The sequence below is a fragment of the Antedon mediterranea genome, chromosome 1 (assembly GCF_964355755.1).
Source record: "Antedon mediterranea chromosome 1, ecAntMedi1.1, whole genome shotgun sequence".
Classification (NCBI taxonomy): Eukaryota; Metazoa; Echinodermata; class Crinoidea; order Comatulida; family Antedonidae; genus Antedon; species Antedon mediterranea.
Window position 1 is genome coordinate 18,799,205 of NC_092670.1, and position 18,429 is coordinate 18,817,633.

At 32.5% G+C, this 18,429-nt stretch overlaps 1 protein-coding gene across 4 annotated transcripts in view; it reads right to left on the reverse strand.

The window, feature by feature from the left end:
• The window catches only part of LOC140060239 (small G protein signaling modulator 3 homolog), a 38,536-nt gene extending 21,035 nt beyond the window's left edge, over positions 1 to 17,501 (reverse strand). For 3 of the 4 annotated variants that reach the window (XM_072106377.1, XM_072106383.1, XM_072106367.1), the window contains exons 1-15: positions 16,150 to 16,366; positions 10,690 to 10,844; positions 10,433 to 10,499; positions 10,185 to 10,315; positions 9,364 to 9,501; positions 8,782 to 8,838; positions 7,633 to 7,767; positions 6,969 to 7,085; positions 6,060 to 6,138; positions 5,522 to 5,667; positions 4,287 to 4,382; positions 1,893 to 2,024; positions 1,735 to 1,789; positions 1,350 to 1,480; positions 584 to 739 (exon numbers count right to left, since the gene is read on the reverse strand). In XM_072106377.1, the coding sequence (XP_071962478.1) occupies positions 584 to 739; positions 1,350 to 1,480; positions 1,735 to 1,789; positions 1,893 to 2,024; positions 4,287 to 4,382; positions 5,522 to 5,667; positions 6,060 to 6,138; positions 6,969 to 7,085; positions 7,633 to 7,767; positions 8,782 to 8,838; positions 9,364 to 9,501; positions 10,185 to 10,315; positions 10,433 to 10,499; positions 10,690 to 10,844; positions 16,150 to 16,213 (1,659 nt within the window). In that variant the 5' untranslated portion in view covers positions 16,214 to 16,366. Of the gene's footprint in view, positions 1 to 583; positions 740 to 1,349; positions 1,481 to 1,734; positions 1,790 to 1,892; positions 2,025 to 4,286; positions 4,383 to 5,521; positions 5,668 to 6,059; positions 6,139 to 6,968; positions 7,086 to 7,632; positions 7,768 to 8,781; positions 8,839 to 9,363; positions 9,502 to 10,184; positions 10,316 to 10,432; positions 10,500 to 10,689; positions 10,845 to 16,149; positions 16,367 to 17,436 lie in introns of those variants that run through there. The other variant, XM_072106391.1, reaches the window with a different exon arrangement.
• Between the last annotated feature and the right edge of the window lie 928 nt (positions 17,502 to 18,429).

Genomic DNA, 18,429 nt, shown 5'->3' on the forward strand with positions numbered 1-18,429 from the left:
ATTATAATTAAAGTTTCATTTTAATATAGCAAGGAGTGAGTTAATGATATGTACACGATACCAACAGGGCAGGGACTCCTCAAAATGGCTGCCGTATATATGTTCAAAAATATTATTTAGTATTATTAAAAATATTATGGAGAGGAGCAGAAATCGAAACATACATTAATTCTTAGAATTTATTTATTAATGTATTATTATAGTGTTGCCCGAAAGCTCTGCTACTTTTTCTGGCTGTTTTACTATAGCTTTTTGCTTATTTTATTTTGTATCTCCATTGAGATCCAGCCACTGATATCCACAACATTGTTCATTTTTTTCAGTAATTTGCCTTTGGATTTAATCTATTATTATACATACTTGTTGATGGCAATACAATTAAATTACTTCTTGGTATTAATATTGTATAAGACTACTTTCTTGTGTTGAAATCAAACAAAGTGGCAGATTTATGTCTGTTGTATTTTGCTTAAATAAACAAATTAATTACAGTACATTCTTAGAATGTTAATGTATACTAACGTCAGAAATTAAGGAGAACTAGATCAGTTAAATTGAATTTGGTTCCAAGAAAAGTACTCACTGTAATAACGTCATTTTTGCGGAAGCCCAGTTCATCATCGTCGTGACGTTCAAAATCAAGCAATGCTTTTGCTCTCCGTCTTCTTGTTCGTGAAACTGCTACAAATTGCTCGTGGTCTTTGTGATGGCTACCTAAACTGTAGTCTGGAAGGAGACTCTGTAAATAATAGAGCATGTTATTGTTATAACAGTATGGAATAGTTAGTGCAATTGACTACAGAACAGCAAGTGTGTACATTGAACGGCCAGTTTTAAAGCTCTGTCTACACTATCAAACTAGTTGGACAAAAAAAGTGTGATGTGCCCAAATATTGTAGTAATATTGTTTTTTTGTCACATAAATTTTGATGGTGTAGATAGTCCTTATCCGAGACACCGGAAGTAAGTACATTTTTTTAAAAAGTAAATAATCATATACTGTAAAAATCATCGCCAGTTTCTTTGACTATAGAATTACAAGGGGTGTTAAATACCCTTAGAGCTACATCTTTTGAGCTCGTAAGCTCTGTCTACACTATCAAACTTCATGTGACAAAAAATTTTGATGTGCCCATATACGGACATGACGATGTCATATCACTACCATATGTGGGCATATCACTTCCATATTTGGGCACATCACACTTTTTTGACAGAGCTTAAGCTGTATCCAAAACATTGGAATGGAGAAGAGTACGCATTTGTCAATACTATGGAATAACAACAACTGGATATCAGCTAAAATACCATAGCACCCATGGACTGTGAAAAACACAAACTGGACTTACAACTTTTGAATTTTTGGGGTCAATTTGTTGAAAGTGTCTGCCCAATTGTAGAATAGCTTCTCTTAAGTCTGTTATCAATTCTGTCTGTCTGATATTCTTGGCCTTCAGATCTTCTGGTTTATCATCTTGACCTATATACAACATTGTATATCAATACACTCAGTTATCAAGATTATTTTACTGAAGTTACTGCATTAAATGTTTAATATGCATATTCACTTTAATCTTCTCCGTTTTTACAGTATCTATGCTATATTAAATTTAAATAATCACCTATGATGATGTATGACTAGTTGCAGTATAAACACAAAAAGGTATTCTGGATAAATAAAATAGCCTAAAAAGGTAAAATTATTGTGAAAGTACATGAATAAAAGAGACTTACCAAATAGAAGGCCTGTAAAGGATTTTCGCCTTTGAAGATGTCTTTTATTAAGATGCTAAAGAAACATAAAAGAATTGTTTGTAATTTAACTTTCAAACGTGTAACTTGTGAATCTACATTCTAAAACCCTAAAATGGAAGATATTGGACTGAACTTACTTGTTTGGGTAGGTTTCCAGTGTTTTCTGGGTTCACTATTGCACCTTGGTCCGCCATTAAGTAAGCTAAATGCTTGCGTCTATGAGTATCAACTACCACGTCTGTCAGGGAGGTAGATGTCTTCATTCCAACCTAAAAATGAAGAAAAATCACCTCATAGTTAATTTAACAGAGATAATACTGTTTATTATACAAGTAATAGAAAACAGTTTTTGTTCTGTCAATGTACATACAATATATAGTATAATGGCAGTAAAGTCAACTCTCCCAATAATGGATACCTTTGGGTTGACCTAATATGTCTGATTTTCTGGACAGTCTGGTATTCAGAATGTTTTTTTAATGTTAAAAATGAATTTGGGACCTTTGGTGCCTCAAGAAAAGTCTGGTTTTGGGAAAGTTTACAGCTTTTAGAGAGTCCGGTATAAGGAGAGTCGACTATTAACATAAATTTAATTTAAGTTGTTTTGACTATAATAAAAACTATTTTACTACTCTGTACTACACATAGCCCTCTGTTGCTTGTGCATTATTATATGTGTATTATCTACAGTTTTCAGAGCTGAAAGGCAAAGGAGGTTGTAGATTAAAGACTCACATGATTTCTATACACTAACCCAATATCAACAGATATAGGAAAGCAGAAAACCGATGACCACAGTGAATGATAGGGATGATCAACAGATAGAAGAGCTTGACAATAGAACCAATGGTAACATGATAGTATAAGACAACTATGGTGTACAGTAGTGATGTTGATGAGTGCATGTTAGGCTGTGCCTACACTATCAAACTAGTTTGACAAAAAAATTGTGATGTGCCTAAATATGGTAGTGATATGCCTAAATATGGTAGTGATATGACATCATGTCCATATTTGGGCACAACCAATTTTTTTGTCACAAAATTTGATAGTGTAGACTGAGCTTAAGAGTGATTTTAGATAGTTTATAGATGATCACTACTGACAGTAGTACTAACATAAAATACCGTACTATTTGTTTCATACATATCCAACTAATTACAGAATGGATAAACTACAGTATCTTTATAAACTAAGTCATTTGAGGCTTAGAGAGTGGAGTAGTTTGACAGTTGTGAGGTACAACCCTGGCAATAGGTCAGCATTTAACCCAGGCATTAAATCAGCATTGAACCCTGGTACTTGGTCAGGATTGAACCCTGGCGCTAGGTTAAGATTGAACCCTGGCACTAGGTCAGCATTGAACCCAGGCATTAAATCAGCATTGAATCCTGGTACTTGGACAGGATTGAACTCTGGCGCTAGGTCAGGACTGAACAGTGGCACTACGTCAGGACTGAACCGTGGCACTAGGTCAGGATTGAACCGTGGCACTAGGTCAGGACTGAACCGTGGCACTAGGTCAGGATTGAACCGTGGCACTAGGTCAGGACTGAACCATGGCACTAGGTCAGGATTGAACCGTGGCACTAGGTCAGGATTGAACCGTGGCACTAGGTCAGGACTGAACCGTGGCACTAGGTCAGGACTGAACCGTGGCACTAGGTCAGGATTAAACCCTGGTACTAGGTCAGGACTGAACCCTGGTACTAGGTCAGGACTGAACCGTGGCACTAGGTCAGGACTAAACTGTGGCACTAGGTCAGGACTAAACCCTGGTACTAGGTCAGGATTTAACCATGGCACTAGGGTCAGGATTGAACCCTGGTACTAGGTCAGCATTGAACCCTGGTACTAGGTCAGGATTGAACCCTGGTACTAGGTCAGGACTGAACCGTGGCACTAGGTCAGCATTGACCCTGGCACTAGGTCAGCATTGACCCTGGTACTAGGTCAGGATTGAACCCTGGTACTGGGTCCGCATTGACCCTGGTACTAGGTCAGGATTGAACCCTGGTACTAGGTCAGGACTAAACCGTGGCACTAGATCACAATTTAACCCGGGATCTTGAGTATAAGTGAGGATTATGATATATAAAGTGTACGGCAATGCTAAAAGACTATCAGCATCCTCTGTCTATAAGCATTTAGCAAACCACACCAGTTGTGGTTGAACACAGCATTCTGCAATGAACACTTGTAGAACAAACTTACGAAGAAAAGAAAACACTGATAATGATTATATATACAATCCGTTTGCATGAACAACTGCTTACCAACCTCCACAACCTGTTAAAAGCACTCAACCAATAAATGATCTATCAATTACAATTGTTATAATTTTTAACTTTGAACAACCTGGCTAGACTATGACATAGCTACATATGTGGGTTTTGTTTATTAAATGCCTAATACTTCTATATTGACATGATATCCCAGGTAAATAGAATGTAAGTAAGTCATTCTTTTTGTGACTCTCTTAAAATATCCTGATGGTAATAATATTTACTATCAATTTTAACAATATTTACCATAATCAACTTGCGAACATCATCAATTTCTCCAGGAAGATCTGATAAAGCGTTAAATATTTGAGCGGAGTTTTCTAGTTCTAGTAATTCTTCTTCCTATATAAAAATAAAATGAAATAATAAATACAATAATCAGAATTACGTTTAATATATCAACTACATATTCCGTTCATGCACATCACAGAAAAGTGGTTTGAGGTACTAATTGGTGGCTAACTTGTGCCTAAAAAAAACAACGAGTTTACGATTCGCATTAATTGTGCATATATAGGGACTGCGAGATGTGTTTCTTCAATCCATTCCGCGACATAGTTTGGTGGATACCAAGCCGCGGCAATGATCTAACTATGAACTAAAAATGAGTAGGTCCTAGGTAGTTGCAAATCGAATGATCCATAATATTCAATGGATGGAATGTTTCTGTAAATTCTAGTGCCTATACTTACCGTCACCGGATACATCATTGTCTAATATCATCACATGAACAAAAATCACAATTAACTAAAATATTATCCCAAAATATCTTCATAATTTTGTATAACATTCAGAATAAAATAAAATCAAAAACAGATATTTATTCTAAAAGAATATTATTACTCCAGTCTGCATAATAGTAGTATAGTTTCCATTGAATAGATAGCTCCATATGGCTGGCAATATCCAGATATGCTGTTAAACACACAGGCTGTGCCTATGTAATTGTTCGTTGATTAATAACTGATTCTATTTGTTAGGGATGATAACAATAGAAACAGATGTTCTGCTACTGAAGTCTCATAATATTATGCAAAAAATGGTTGATTCAACATTGAGAGGCTAATGGTTAAACCACAAAGGTACCAATTAAAACAATTCATTTAATCCAATATGTTCTAAATCATCTTGAAAATGAAACAAGTGTACAACAATAAACAGGTGTTTTTTGTTCTGTACAAGTGCTTTCTTCGTGTTTTATTACTACTTGTCTGTTCTTGAAAACAATAAGAATCTTTTTTTTTTCTATGGATATAATTTCTATTCTGTTTTTTTTATTAAGGGGACACTTTCAGATGTAATGATCAGAAGGGAAAATACATAAATTAAACCGTAGTCAACTCGTATTCAGTCACCCCCCCCCCCCCCCCACACCCACCCCGTTATGGGAGGAAATTTGTTAGGTCTTAATGGTGTCCCCTTTTATAGGGATTCCACTTTTACTAAACAAACTGTATGTTTTTTTTAAGTAACAAACTTGCCTTCATTTTAAGCATTCCCAATGCAACTTGGAAGAGGATAACAGAGCCCTCGCTGAAAAACATGTCCCAGATACTGAGCAAGACTTTGATGTGAACCACACTAGCAAACGCCGTTAAAAACCAATGTAATGTTATTAACGACAATTCTGAAAATAAGAAGAAATACCTAAATTAAAAGGATGGAGTACAGAATAATGTTAAATTATATATAGAAGTTAACAAACACATCCCATGCACATGACACATGTAACCCAGTGGTGTAAAGCAGAGGTCTTGGGTGTTTTTAGCATTTTTGACATATTTGAATGCCTGTTTTTTCCTCTGGACACGGCCCCTGAGTTTAGCCAGTGAGTGCTCATAGTTGTTACGCCACTGATGTAACCATTAAACTTACGAGGTAGGTAAAGTCTTGTGGGGTGTACATAAAAACACATTTATTACCTCCACTAAGGAAGATATCAAACTTATTCATATATATTCATTACCAAGCAAGTACAAATTACATTATGAATATAAATTCAAGAATACATTTACGAACCAATGTCATGATTCTGCAGTTGTTTATCAAGCTGTGGCAAGTAACTAACTAGCAATTGTCGAAGCACTCGTTGATCAGCCTGTAAAAAATAATACATTAAGCTCTTTCTACACAAGTTTGACAAAAAAAGTGATGTGCCCAAATATGGTAGCAATATGCCAAAATAAGGTAGTGATATGCCTAATTAAGGTAGTGATATGCCTAAATATGGTAGTGCTATGACATCATCAGGTCCATATATGGGCACATCACATTTTTTTGTAGACAGAGCCTAAAGTCTAAATCAGTATAGAACTCAAGTATACAATTGGATATGTACAAGAGCACACACAACATCAACCTCAAGGGCCACATCAGCTTATCCTCAAGTTATCTGGACTCTAGTTGAGTAGTATGATGCTGGTATAATTTGAAACCAAGGCACTGAGAATGAATTGCAAGTACTAGCAATTCTTTATTTTCATATTAGGTTACCTGGACATTTATAATGTACTCTAGTTGAGTATCACAATGCTGGTATTTTGTTTACATTTATATATATTTTTAAACATTTAGGCAAATTGCCAAGGATAACCTTTCCTGCCCACAAGACAAACATTATAGTTTATACACAAGATATTGTACATAAAGTTTTAAGCTCTGTCTACACTATAAAATTAGTTTCGACAAAAAAGTGTGATGTGCCCAAATATGGTAGTGATATGTCCAAATATGGTAGTGATATGACATCATTATGTCCATATATGGGCAAATCACATCACATTGTTTGTCACATAGTTTGATAGTGTAGACAGTACAGATCTACTTTAAGTATTTAGGAGTGGAGTTAATAACAAGGATGCGATAATTGAAACCCAGTGGGACTGCATGGCAAACACCACACCAGTATTTAATTTTATATTAGGTTACCTGGACTCCTAGTAATGTGGTTGAGTAGTATGATGCTGGTACCAGGTCCTCAATTATTGCACACATCATCCAGAATGCATCCTCTTCTTCAAGGAATAATAGTAGTGAAGCTGCCATCTACAAAATTTAAAAAAAATGTTACTATGCTTTTTTAATACAGTAGAACACTACCTTTGGGACACCCCTTTTAAGGTTACACATTCCCATAAAATAATAATAATACTAATAATAATAATAGTTCATTCTTATATAGCGCATATAGGCAAGCTCTCAATGCGATGAACATTATTACCCCAGGCAATTTTTTGGATCAAACACGTATGGAAACATACTCCCATAAATGCAGCTAGTAATCAGTGGAAAGCTTTGTCTTGATCTAACCGGGTTCCCATACTCCCATAAAATGAACAAGAGGCAATATTTAAACACTATGACCAACCAACTGCTTAATATGTAATAATTTCACTTCAGAGCAAAAATTCAGTAAAATAATTTTATTTTTTTGTTCCTTTCAGTGAAACATAAACATAAAAAGGGAGCACTAAGGAGAGACAGGAGCTGTCAAAGACAACTGTCGCCAATGGGCGTGTCTCATCAACTTAACATGGTTCATAAGAAATCTTAGTTTCCATAAAATAAAATGGCCAATGTGAATGACAGTTACCACGCCAGTGCCTTGACAATAGCCTATATCTGGATACAGCCACGCTAGCGCCCTCAAGATACGTCTAAGTCGTGGAACACCGGTCGCATTCTTTGAACAAAAACATGCATTGCTTGGCATTGTACGTAATAAATCCTGAAAGAACAATTTAATTATAAACTTGTATTTCAATTTGTTTAAATTGTACTATTTTTAAAAACAAAACTAAAACATTTTTTATATTTCATGGAGTGAATCCTTATTTAGTAAAAACAGTTAAGTTAAAGTTTAGTAAAGGTTTAAAGCTGTGTCTACACTATCAAACTAGTTTGACAAATATGGTAATGTTATGATGTCATCGTGTCCATTATTATGAACACATCACATTTTTGTGTCACATAAAATTTGATAGTGTAAACAGAGCTTTAGGATAAGACAGTATTTTATAATTAAATTTAACTGAGCTTTTAGGTAGCATAATTCTCTTGTTTATTAGTACAATACTATTTTTTCCGAAATGAAAGATTGATAATAAAAAAAACAACAATTTGTTGTATTTTAGTTTCATTTTACATTTGTCTCATTGCATACCATTTATGCTAAATGATATACTGTAACTTGTATCCTTGTACAAGACAGGAAAGGGTAGGGCCTAGCAGTCAAGAGGACGTGCTTTATCTCCTATACAATATTACACCTAAGGCTTTATAGACTCTTATCTGCGTTATCATCTGTAGTCCGGTAGTTTTATCTTGGTAATCAGGCCGATACCGTTTTATTGACTCAGTGTAAATATTTGTCTTTTTGAATGACGAAAACAATAAATGAAAATTGGGGTGTTCAAATGTTGAGGTCAAATTATATATCACAGTAAATACTATAGAAAAGGATGTGGGTAGGGGATTTAAATATTTTGCTATTTCTGTCTTTAGTTATCTTATTGTCTTTGTAATATTAAAGATAATACTGTACATTAAAAAGATATGGTGTGACTTAAGCTATGTCTACACTATCAAACTTTATTTGACTAAAAATGTGACGTGCCCATATACGGACATGATGATGTCATATTACTACCATATTAAAGCATATCACTACCATATTTGGGCACATCACACCTTTTTTGTCAAACTAGTTTGATAGTGTAGACAGAGTTTTAGGCTGACTTACCTTTTCAATTTGTTTTGCTGTTAGCGTGTGATCATTCTGACTTGCTTTAATAACTTCCTATGAGAGAAATAAAGGAAACATTTAAACAAATTGATAGATTGAGATGGGAATCAAATTACAATTTGGGACAGCTTAAGTACAGCATTGATAGTAATATCCAATTTGGGAAAAATGTGATCTATAAATTTAGTATTATTCATATCTGAGTAGAATCTTTTTCATGGTTTAATTGAATTAGAATTTTAAAGAGCGCCCTCTCAGGCACTGTAATGCATCTTATGTTTAATAGATATTTTGATACATTGTATCAAAATATCTTATGAATATGAATTATACACTTATACATACTTACACAATATATCTACAGTAAATAAAATGAAATGGGTTGAGAGGGATAAGTAGGAAAATGTACTGTTTCATTTGCAATAATATATATATAATTACTGCAACATTTTATTCTATTACTTTTTTTACTTTGTTTGTTTTGTGTATTGGATGCCTTTTATTAAAGGATGCCCATTTGGACTATAAGTGTATAAATTATTACTACTAATAAACTATATTTAAATAAATTGATCTTGCCTTGTATGTAGTTTCACTTTCTTTCTTTTTTAGTAAAGCCCCTGAAAATCTCATCCATAGTTGAGGTCGCATGCTATGAGGAATGCCAGACTTGATCATTCCACGCAGTTTGTCAGTTAATGGAAGCTTTTGATCAACCTAAAATAAAGACAAAATTAAATGTTTCATCAAAGTTTCCATCTCCTGAGAGTAATGTGGGAGTCTGAATTGATTGGCAGGTTGTTCACTTAAGCCTGTTTTCCTGTTGACGTTATTCGACGCTATCGTTAACAAAAATCGGCGATCTTCTACGTAAACATTGACATTTTAACAATTTACAGGAAAATGTACTTTTTTAACTAACGACGACGATACAAAATGTCGGCAATTTACAGGAAAAGGTGTAATAATCGACGCTACAAGTCGCGATCGTTGACAATCGTTGAATCCAGTTCAACTCTAGCGATATCGCAACGCTAAAACGTAAGAACTGACCAATCATCAGGCCGATACAGCACATGACGTCCCATAATTGATGGCAAATTCTGATGACTACATTTATTTTTGTTGCATTGCGCAGTCAAAGCTAGGCCTAGCCTTACCAAAGTGGCTATAAAATGATGTTCCCGAAAGTAGGCGTGGGGATATTAGGTAGGTCAAAGTCTTCAGCCTAGTCCAAAATACTATTTGTATTGTATACATCTTAATGTTCGAAAATACACATAATGAAACCATGTAATTGTAATTAGTTGCCTAAAATTGAAAGCTCTTACATTACATTGAGCAAGAAACTAAAGATCAGAATATAATTTTGTAAAAGTTAATGAGGTTCAAAGACATACCTGATCCCACGTAAAATCTCCAACTTCTGTATTATGTGAAAACTCAAAATATGCAACCCACTTTAAACGATATTGCGGTTCCTCTATAAATGGTTCGCTTAGAAGTTTGCTAGAATTTGGTTCAGCGCCATCTGGAAATAAAATTAAAACAAATTTATTAAAAAAGGAATAAAGAAACTAAGGAATTTATTAAGAGATTATATCAATTAAAAAAACAATCAGTTAAAAGTAAAAAAAATGTACTGTACCTTCTTCTTCCACCCGATACCCAAACTCATCATAGCGGTATTCCGATGGTCCTCTCGAATCTTCCGTCTAAGGAACAAAAAAACGTACCGTATTTCAATGTTGGACATACTTTGTGTAACTGTATATATTTTTAGCACACAGTATACAACAGTAAATAACTGGCAATTACATGGCATGAAGTGGAATCAACGTCACTTTCTGTATATAAAAAAATACAGTATGTAGCATTTTAACTAATTCTATATTTCTAGCATACCTGTGCTAACTGGGCAAGAATATCCTGGGGCCACATTGATGGTATAAGAGCGGAGAATGGTCCACCAGGCGAGGGCGACAAACCACCTGTTGAAGAACGTCTTGTTTTACCCATCTTTCTGTCTAAGTCTTCTTCATCTTCAGATAATGTTTCAGCTGAAATTAGATAAAAACAAACAAATGGTCATTATATTGTTGTAGATTGTTAATCTTAGATCGTTAATTTGAATCCGTCAACTAACCTATTTCCCACTAGACAAATTTTATTTGTGAGAATTGAAAGCTTATGCTTATGTGTAGTAATATTTAAATTTTTCTTTGTCTAATACCCTTTTCACATCTGAATAAATTGTTACAACTTGTAAAAAGTTGTAACCAGCTTTGCATAGTGTGAAGACAATTTTGAGGAAAATCTCCTGAGATTTCACAGGGGGCCCTTGTGAAATCTCGGAAGAAAAACACACCAAGAGGCCTGTGTTTTTGTTTCTTACTGCGTGCAAATGTATTGCCCTGGTATTAACTGACCAATCATTATAATAATTTCACTTTAGAGAAATTAGTAGTTCGAACAGCGGTTTATACAGATAAGCTACAGTAGGCACGAAATAGACTATTTTTAATTAATTTTTTTAACTATTTTTGTGAAGTTAAACAATTTGCGCAACCAATCAGAGGAAATGATTGTAATCGAAAGGTAAATTGAAGCTAAATTCACTCTTGTACCAGAAAAATGTTTTGCGTGTGTGATGTTTGACTCATGCAAATTAATTCGCCTAGTGGAAAACAGGCTTACAGTAAGACACCTACAGTATCTATGTTCATGAAATGGTATCTAATTGAGTATTAAATGAGATTCAAATTATGGTTAAGCAGCTGTGAACACATATTTATGCATGAATTTTTTTATAAAAAATATCACAAGATGGTAATGTTGATATCTTATCAATTGATATTAATGTAATCATTATAAAAATGAATGTAGTATAATTATTATGTTTATTATTATATTAAATATGGCTGGCAGATCATTATGTAATTCACATCAAACTGTGTAAACATGACTTAACTTTGAATAAAAAACATGAAAAAAACATTATCATATTCTGAAATAATATTATTTAGTTTGTCAAATACCTTACATCTAAACAAATAAACAATAAAGAATAAGATACTTTTAACCAGTTCACTGCATCCATTAAGAATACTTTACAGATATTGATAACCATTCAACTGTATACCTTTTAAATATCAAATCACAGTGATTTAAATGCCACGTATTCTATAGTTAGTAGTATTGTTATAGTACAGTATTGTGTAGTGAAGGTCTACTTTGTCCTTAACAATTTCAATTCTTTGTAAAAAAATCAATTATATTTTGGAGGAACTGTATAACACGCTCAATAAAAAAATGTTATGACAAGAATATTTAATTTCATAAAATTATCAAATGCGATATCGTACTAAGTAATAAAATATACCGTATACAGTACATGACTGAGTATAGGTCATGAGAGCCTGGGTATGGAATATATGGAACTCGGAGTGGTATTATACTTGGATGATTGCATTACCAAACTCAAATTTAGCCTAAATTAGGGGGTGGGTGTTATACTTCAGCATGGGATGGTCAAAAGGTGGGTGCTTACAGTAACGTTGGTGACTTATTAGTTATTGGGGCTACCTTTTTTTTAACCAGGTCAATCTAAGTCATGCCTTTTTAAAATTGTATTTCCAAAAACACAATCAATAGGCCAGCTGGCTAAAATACAAAAACAGGTTCTCAAGATTTATTTATTGGGGCTACTAATAAAGGTAAAGTGGTACCAAGCAAAGTGCATTTATCATTTATCATATTTTCAGGAGTGTTTTTAAGGGTTTATTCGAGGGAGTCATATTCAAATTTATTCAAATAAATCTATTGCGTACAGCATTCTGGTAAACAGTATTTCACCATGTATATTAAGGATGATGCTAAACACATCTATTCTCTTGACAAATTTAACATCTTTTAAATTACCAAATATTGTAATTCAATAAATACTATAAAAACTATTGGTTTCATTAATCAATATTTATGCTCTCTCTTCTTTCTTTTAAAAATAATAACAAAAATTATGAAAGCAGATATAATTAAAATACCATTGCCATGGAGATTGAAAGGTCACCATTTTCATAGTACCAAATTATCCGTAGGTGTCAATGAATTAAATTAAAATCATACATTTTTTTTCTTATAGTGATACATATACTGTTGACAATGGTAGAAATGATTTGTTCTTTGAGTCATTTAAATTTTGTTTAAATTGTGAAATTTATTTAAGGAAAATATATAATTAACCAATCTATTAAAATGTCTATTTTAATAATACCGGTAACTGTAATTAGCCAATCACAGAAAATCTAACTTTAACAAACATTCAGAATGTTAGTTATTGTTAGATTCTTATACACTACTGTACATGTTCCAATTGTATCCAGCAATACAGTACAGTTCATCTGCAGTACACCATATGGATGAAAATTATGCATTATATAATTATTAACTATCTTCTCCATTAACAATTTCAAATTTTATTTGTTTATGGAATTCTTTGTTTTTTTAATTTAAAATACACACAAAAGCTGGAAACTCAACCCTCTTAAACTCTTTTGATACTAAAACTATACAGTAGTATTATTAATTTTACAGGCTCAACATTATCGAAGATATTACTTTATGATTACCATTTACTACCAACAGCATGCACTGAATTAAGTAATGTTCTTACCCTGCCTTAGCCGGCTAAAACCCATGTTCCACCAAAAATCGGGGTAGAAATACGAAGCTAAAGCGGCCTTTCCTAATCGGTGCATTTAGCCTTGATATTTAAACACGCAAACGAATGTTTTCAACAGATAATTGCAACATCTTATTCCGGAATTTTTGCTGACAATTTAAGATAGAGGTCATGGCATAGGTCATTTAATTTAAATATTTATGTCTGCTTTTATATAATAATGTACACGTGACAATAGTCTACATTAAAAAAAAAAAACCTCTATCATACAGCGTACTTGGAATACGGTACTGCACAGTGCACAGTTTAGCAATTTTATTCTAAATAAAAGAATTGAGTATTACTTTATATTACAGTAGGCCTACAGTAGTAGAATATTAAAAGATTATTATAAAAATATCTATTCACACAGGTGTAATGAAGTTACATCTTGGAAACAATCTTTACAGTTAATACAACCACAAACAATAATATTGTGTGAAAAGGTCCTTATTAAATTATTTATCACAAGTGATGTATTAATAATTTTTCTGTTTGTCACACTGAATTGAAGTAAATATTAAAGAATTTCAATCATTTCAAATCTCACAAAGCTCTATTTCTTGAAAACCAATAATTTGATATGATCACATTTTCTGCTTCAGTCTTCACATTGTCAAGGAAGCAAACAAAATATCCTGCAAATATTCTTGATTACCACCTTTCATTTCAAATTCTTTTAACGACCTGCGGAACTGTATACAAATCAGGAATGAGAGGATAACAAGCTTACGTCATCATGGTTACATTCAACAACGCATGAATACTGTTAATCAATTCTAAAAACAACACAAGAGCTTTATGGACTCTATGAACATTTTGTTAATGTCAATAAAAAGGGAAAGCATTACAATTTAGAATAATAAATGATTGAAATACAATATGTATTAATGGTTTTATAGTTATGGTTTTATTATTAGCATTAAAATGAAAATAAATAATCTACAGTTAGTAATAAGCAGGTAACATTCTTTATAATCATTTCATTAAAAACTCTACATCTATTATTTAAAACTACAGTAATTAATGAACAAACGTAATTAGGCCAAGAAATCATACCGGAAAAAAAAACCAAACCAATAAATTGCTGGTAATGGTAATGATGACCATATGTTACAAAATAAAAGTAATTATGATAATAAATAAAAGTCAGCTTTAGCTAAGTGTATTTGGAACAAATTATCAATTGAGTTAAAAAGAAATTATCGTACATGCAGGCCAGGAATGTACACACACGACGTATATCAAATTTGTATAGAAAGATAGCAAGCACATCAAACATACTGTAGCCCACTGATAATAGTCTCCAAGCAATAATGATATGCACACAATCATTATCCTCCTACACGTGTGCGTCACACAGAATTGATGACATCATAAAGGTTACCAATAATGCTGCTGCTATTTTAACAGCTTCAATGATTAAATGAACAAGATGTGCGCATAAAAACATTATTTATGAACTGTAAGATTATTTTCATTAAATTTTAATTTAAATTTTAATTTAACTAAAGCCTTTTCTTGATAATCTTAAAATATGTTTTAATTGACTCTGTATCTAATTACCCTGGTGTGATGTCATTACAGGATTGTCGTTGTCATGGTTCACTGATTTTATGTTGAAAATACTGTACTCATAATGTGTTGAGCGTGCCATTTCTATCAATATTGCATACAGTAGTTTGTATATTGCAGAATTCATGAAGTGGCATAAAATTATTTAATATTATTGTTAAAGTTATTTTATTAATCCAAAGGCAAATTACTGAAAAAATGACAATGCTGTGGGTATCAGTGGCTGGATCTCAATGGAGATACAAAATAAAAGCGAAAAGCTAAATCAAAACGAGAAGTAAAACAACCAGAAAAGTTAGCAGAGCTTTCGGGCAGCACTAGCCCTTCATCAGTGCAAGTTATTTTATTATATATTCTAATGGTTACTAACTACTATACTTTAATAGACTCTGAAAGATCTTACTTGGTAAAAATATATTTTAGTTATGTTATATAATGTTAATTATTTAATTGATAGCACACATGGAACACTGTGGAGGATGTACTTAGTGTGTGGGTGATGGCAGAGGTTTATTAGGATTCATAGGGTGGGGTCAATTAGTTAAATTTGTAACATCTCTTATCATCTTATATTGTATCTGTGATTCATGGAGATGCTTGCAATGTTATTACTAATAATTATCAGTAATTTCCTTATTTATAAATATTACAAAAATGTTTATATTAAAATTTTATCATTAAGTTAAAGAAATATATGAATTTGAGCAAAATATGAATGATTAAGTTTGTTGTATATCTATGAATTTCATTAATAATAATATTATCCATTCATCCATACTAATGTATCCTATAGTATAAGTATACCTCCTAGTATCGTGACTATACAACACCCCCCCCCCCCCCCCCACACACACACACACACACACACGCTCTAAAGTCTAAAATCAAAAAAAATCTTTAATTAGAATTAGAATAATAACAATAAAACATAAACTTAAAATAGAAAAATTGAAAACTGTAATTTTAAATACAATATAGAAATAAACACTGTATGGTAAAGGCTAGTAGGTCTAGCTAGGCCCTACATACAATAACCACCCGTCCGGTTTAATGAACCGTATCCCACTCACCTTGCACTCGCTCCCCTGAATAACCCTCCGATGTTCGACCACCAAATACTGACCGAAAATTCATTATTACTGCCTTCTATTAGTACGTAAAACTTAATTTCCGATGTTAATATATACAAATAGTCAAAATGTTTGTGGTTACATCACTCTAAATATCCACGGATGATCATTATTTTCAGAAATAAAGAGATAATTTACGCTACTACAGGAGCAGACAACACTGGATTTTTCAATTATCTTTTTCATAACAATATGATAGAGGGCGCTATATATAAAAACTGTCTTCCTTTAATTTTGTGTGTGACGTGTGTCTAAAAAATTGACATACTCAATGAAACTATTATTAAGGAAATATGTTCAATCAGAAAATTTTTAATTTTATTGAAGGAAGAACACATTGATATCATCTGATCGCACATGCATATGAGCAAGAATTCCTACGTAAAATCTCAATTTAAGAACAAATGGAATGGTAGACCTTCTGCTGCAGTACATCGCATAGGTATCACCATTTTCTATCATTGACAAATAATTTCTTTCGTAAAGTAGTACTTATTCTCGATCCATTGTTTTACTTATTTACTTTTCTTCTTGAAATCGTCTATTATTTTCTGAAAAAGTATCTATATAAAACATTAACCACCTGGCGGATATCCAGTGTTCAAAATTTAACTTTCTTCTCAAATCCGCTTTATTTTTGTTGGGAGTGGTGTCTGAAGTAGCTGCACCCAACTTCCTCTTATTATGTGACTGTTTAGCCTCCTCTTATTAATAAGTGGCACTCTAAATGTGTGTGACCTTATTGAAACAGCGACAACGTCTTTTCTCCTCTTAATCATATATGACGGCTTTGATTAATTCATGGAATACATCATGATCATTGGTCGATTTTTTAAATAATACCGCAAAATTATACTAAATATTATAATTGATAATGGGGTTACACATATATTCTTGTTACTCAGCTTGAAAAATATGTTCGAGAGCATCCTATATAGGCCCTGTAGTGATTTGATATATATCAGACAGTATTACTACAATATAGTAAATCAGGTAAATACTTTATAATTTCGGATATTGAAATCTTAACAAATATCTTATTTAAAGTAAAATACACCATTCAATGGTGTTTGTAATTTACGTGCCTATATTTATTTAGTGACATTTACATCGCGTCAAACTACAACTTTACGTAACGTTAAACGTTAACAAAATGAGTAAGTTCCACTCGAAAAAAACCTTTCTTAAGTAAATAGTGGATAAGAGATTATGACGTATTATACTTACAAACAGTGCAATAATGCTGTACAGACTGGAACATATTATTATCATTGTCCTCAGACATTGTTAAGCCCTAGTCTGTTGATTTCACCTAGCCAGCAACAGGTGTTGTAAAACATAGGAGGGCCATCGTTAAGCTTTTGTTATGCAAATTATATCTGATTTCTTCAAACAATACGTTTTGGTTTTATAACCATATTGTGTGCTTGTGATTTTTCTCGATAATGAGGACTTAATTGTATTATTATTTATAATTAATTATTCATATTATTACAATAAACATATACGGGATAGCAATAAATCATTTTTGTTATTATCAAGATCAGCGTGACGTCATACATATTAACGTATACGTAATATTTATATATCACCTTAGCTGATCACCATAATTAACCTGAGTTCAGTTATCAATCATCATCAATATCGTCGTGATTTATATCATTAAATTAGATATCGTCATCATCATCCTCATCATCATTTACGTCATCTTACTAATTATAACAATACATCATTATCCATCATCTATCATGATCTATTGTTTTCAGCAATATCCATTTGTATGGAGTGGAGTATATTTCGGACCCTCGGGAAATTCTCACTATATTTAGTCATCAATTTTAATTGCGAATGTGTAGACTGGTGTTCCACTGATAGTAGGCATATTATCTTCTCATCAATTGATAAGTACAATGTATCACACAGCCCATACCATAAAATTAATATTAATATTAATAATGCGGTAATCCTTTAATTTCTTGACAACGTGGACTATTCTGATAATACAACCTGTTTGGTAAAATCTATTTATTTATAAGGTAAATAATAATAATTTACGTATAATATAAATTATTCAAATGCTAATTTGGTTTAATTAAAGAAAATAGTCATATTAAGTAGGCATAAATGCAATAGTAGTAGTATATTTCGATTATCAAAATTAATTAATAATAAATTTGAAAAATTAAAATACGGATAACCTACCTTCAAAATGAATAGATC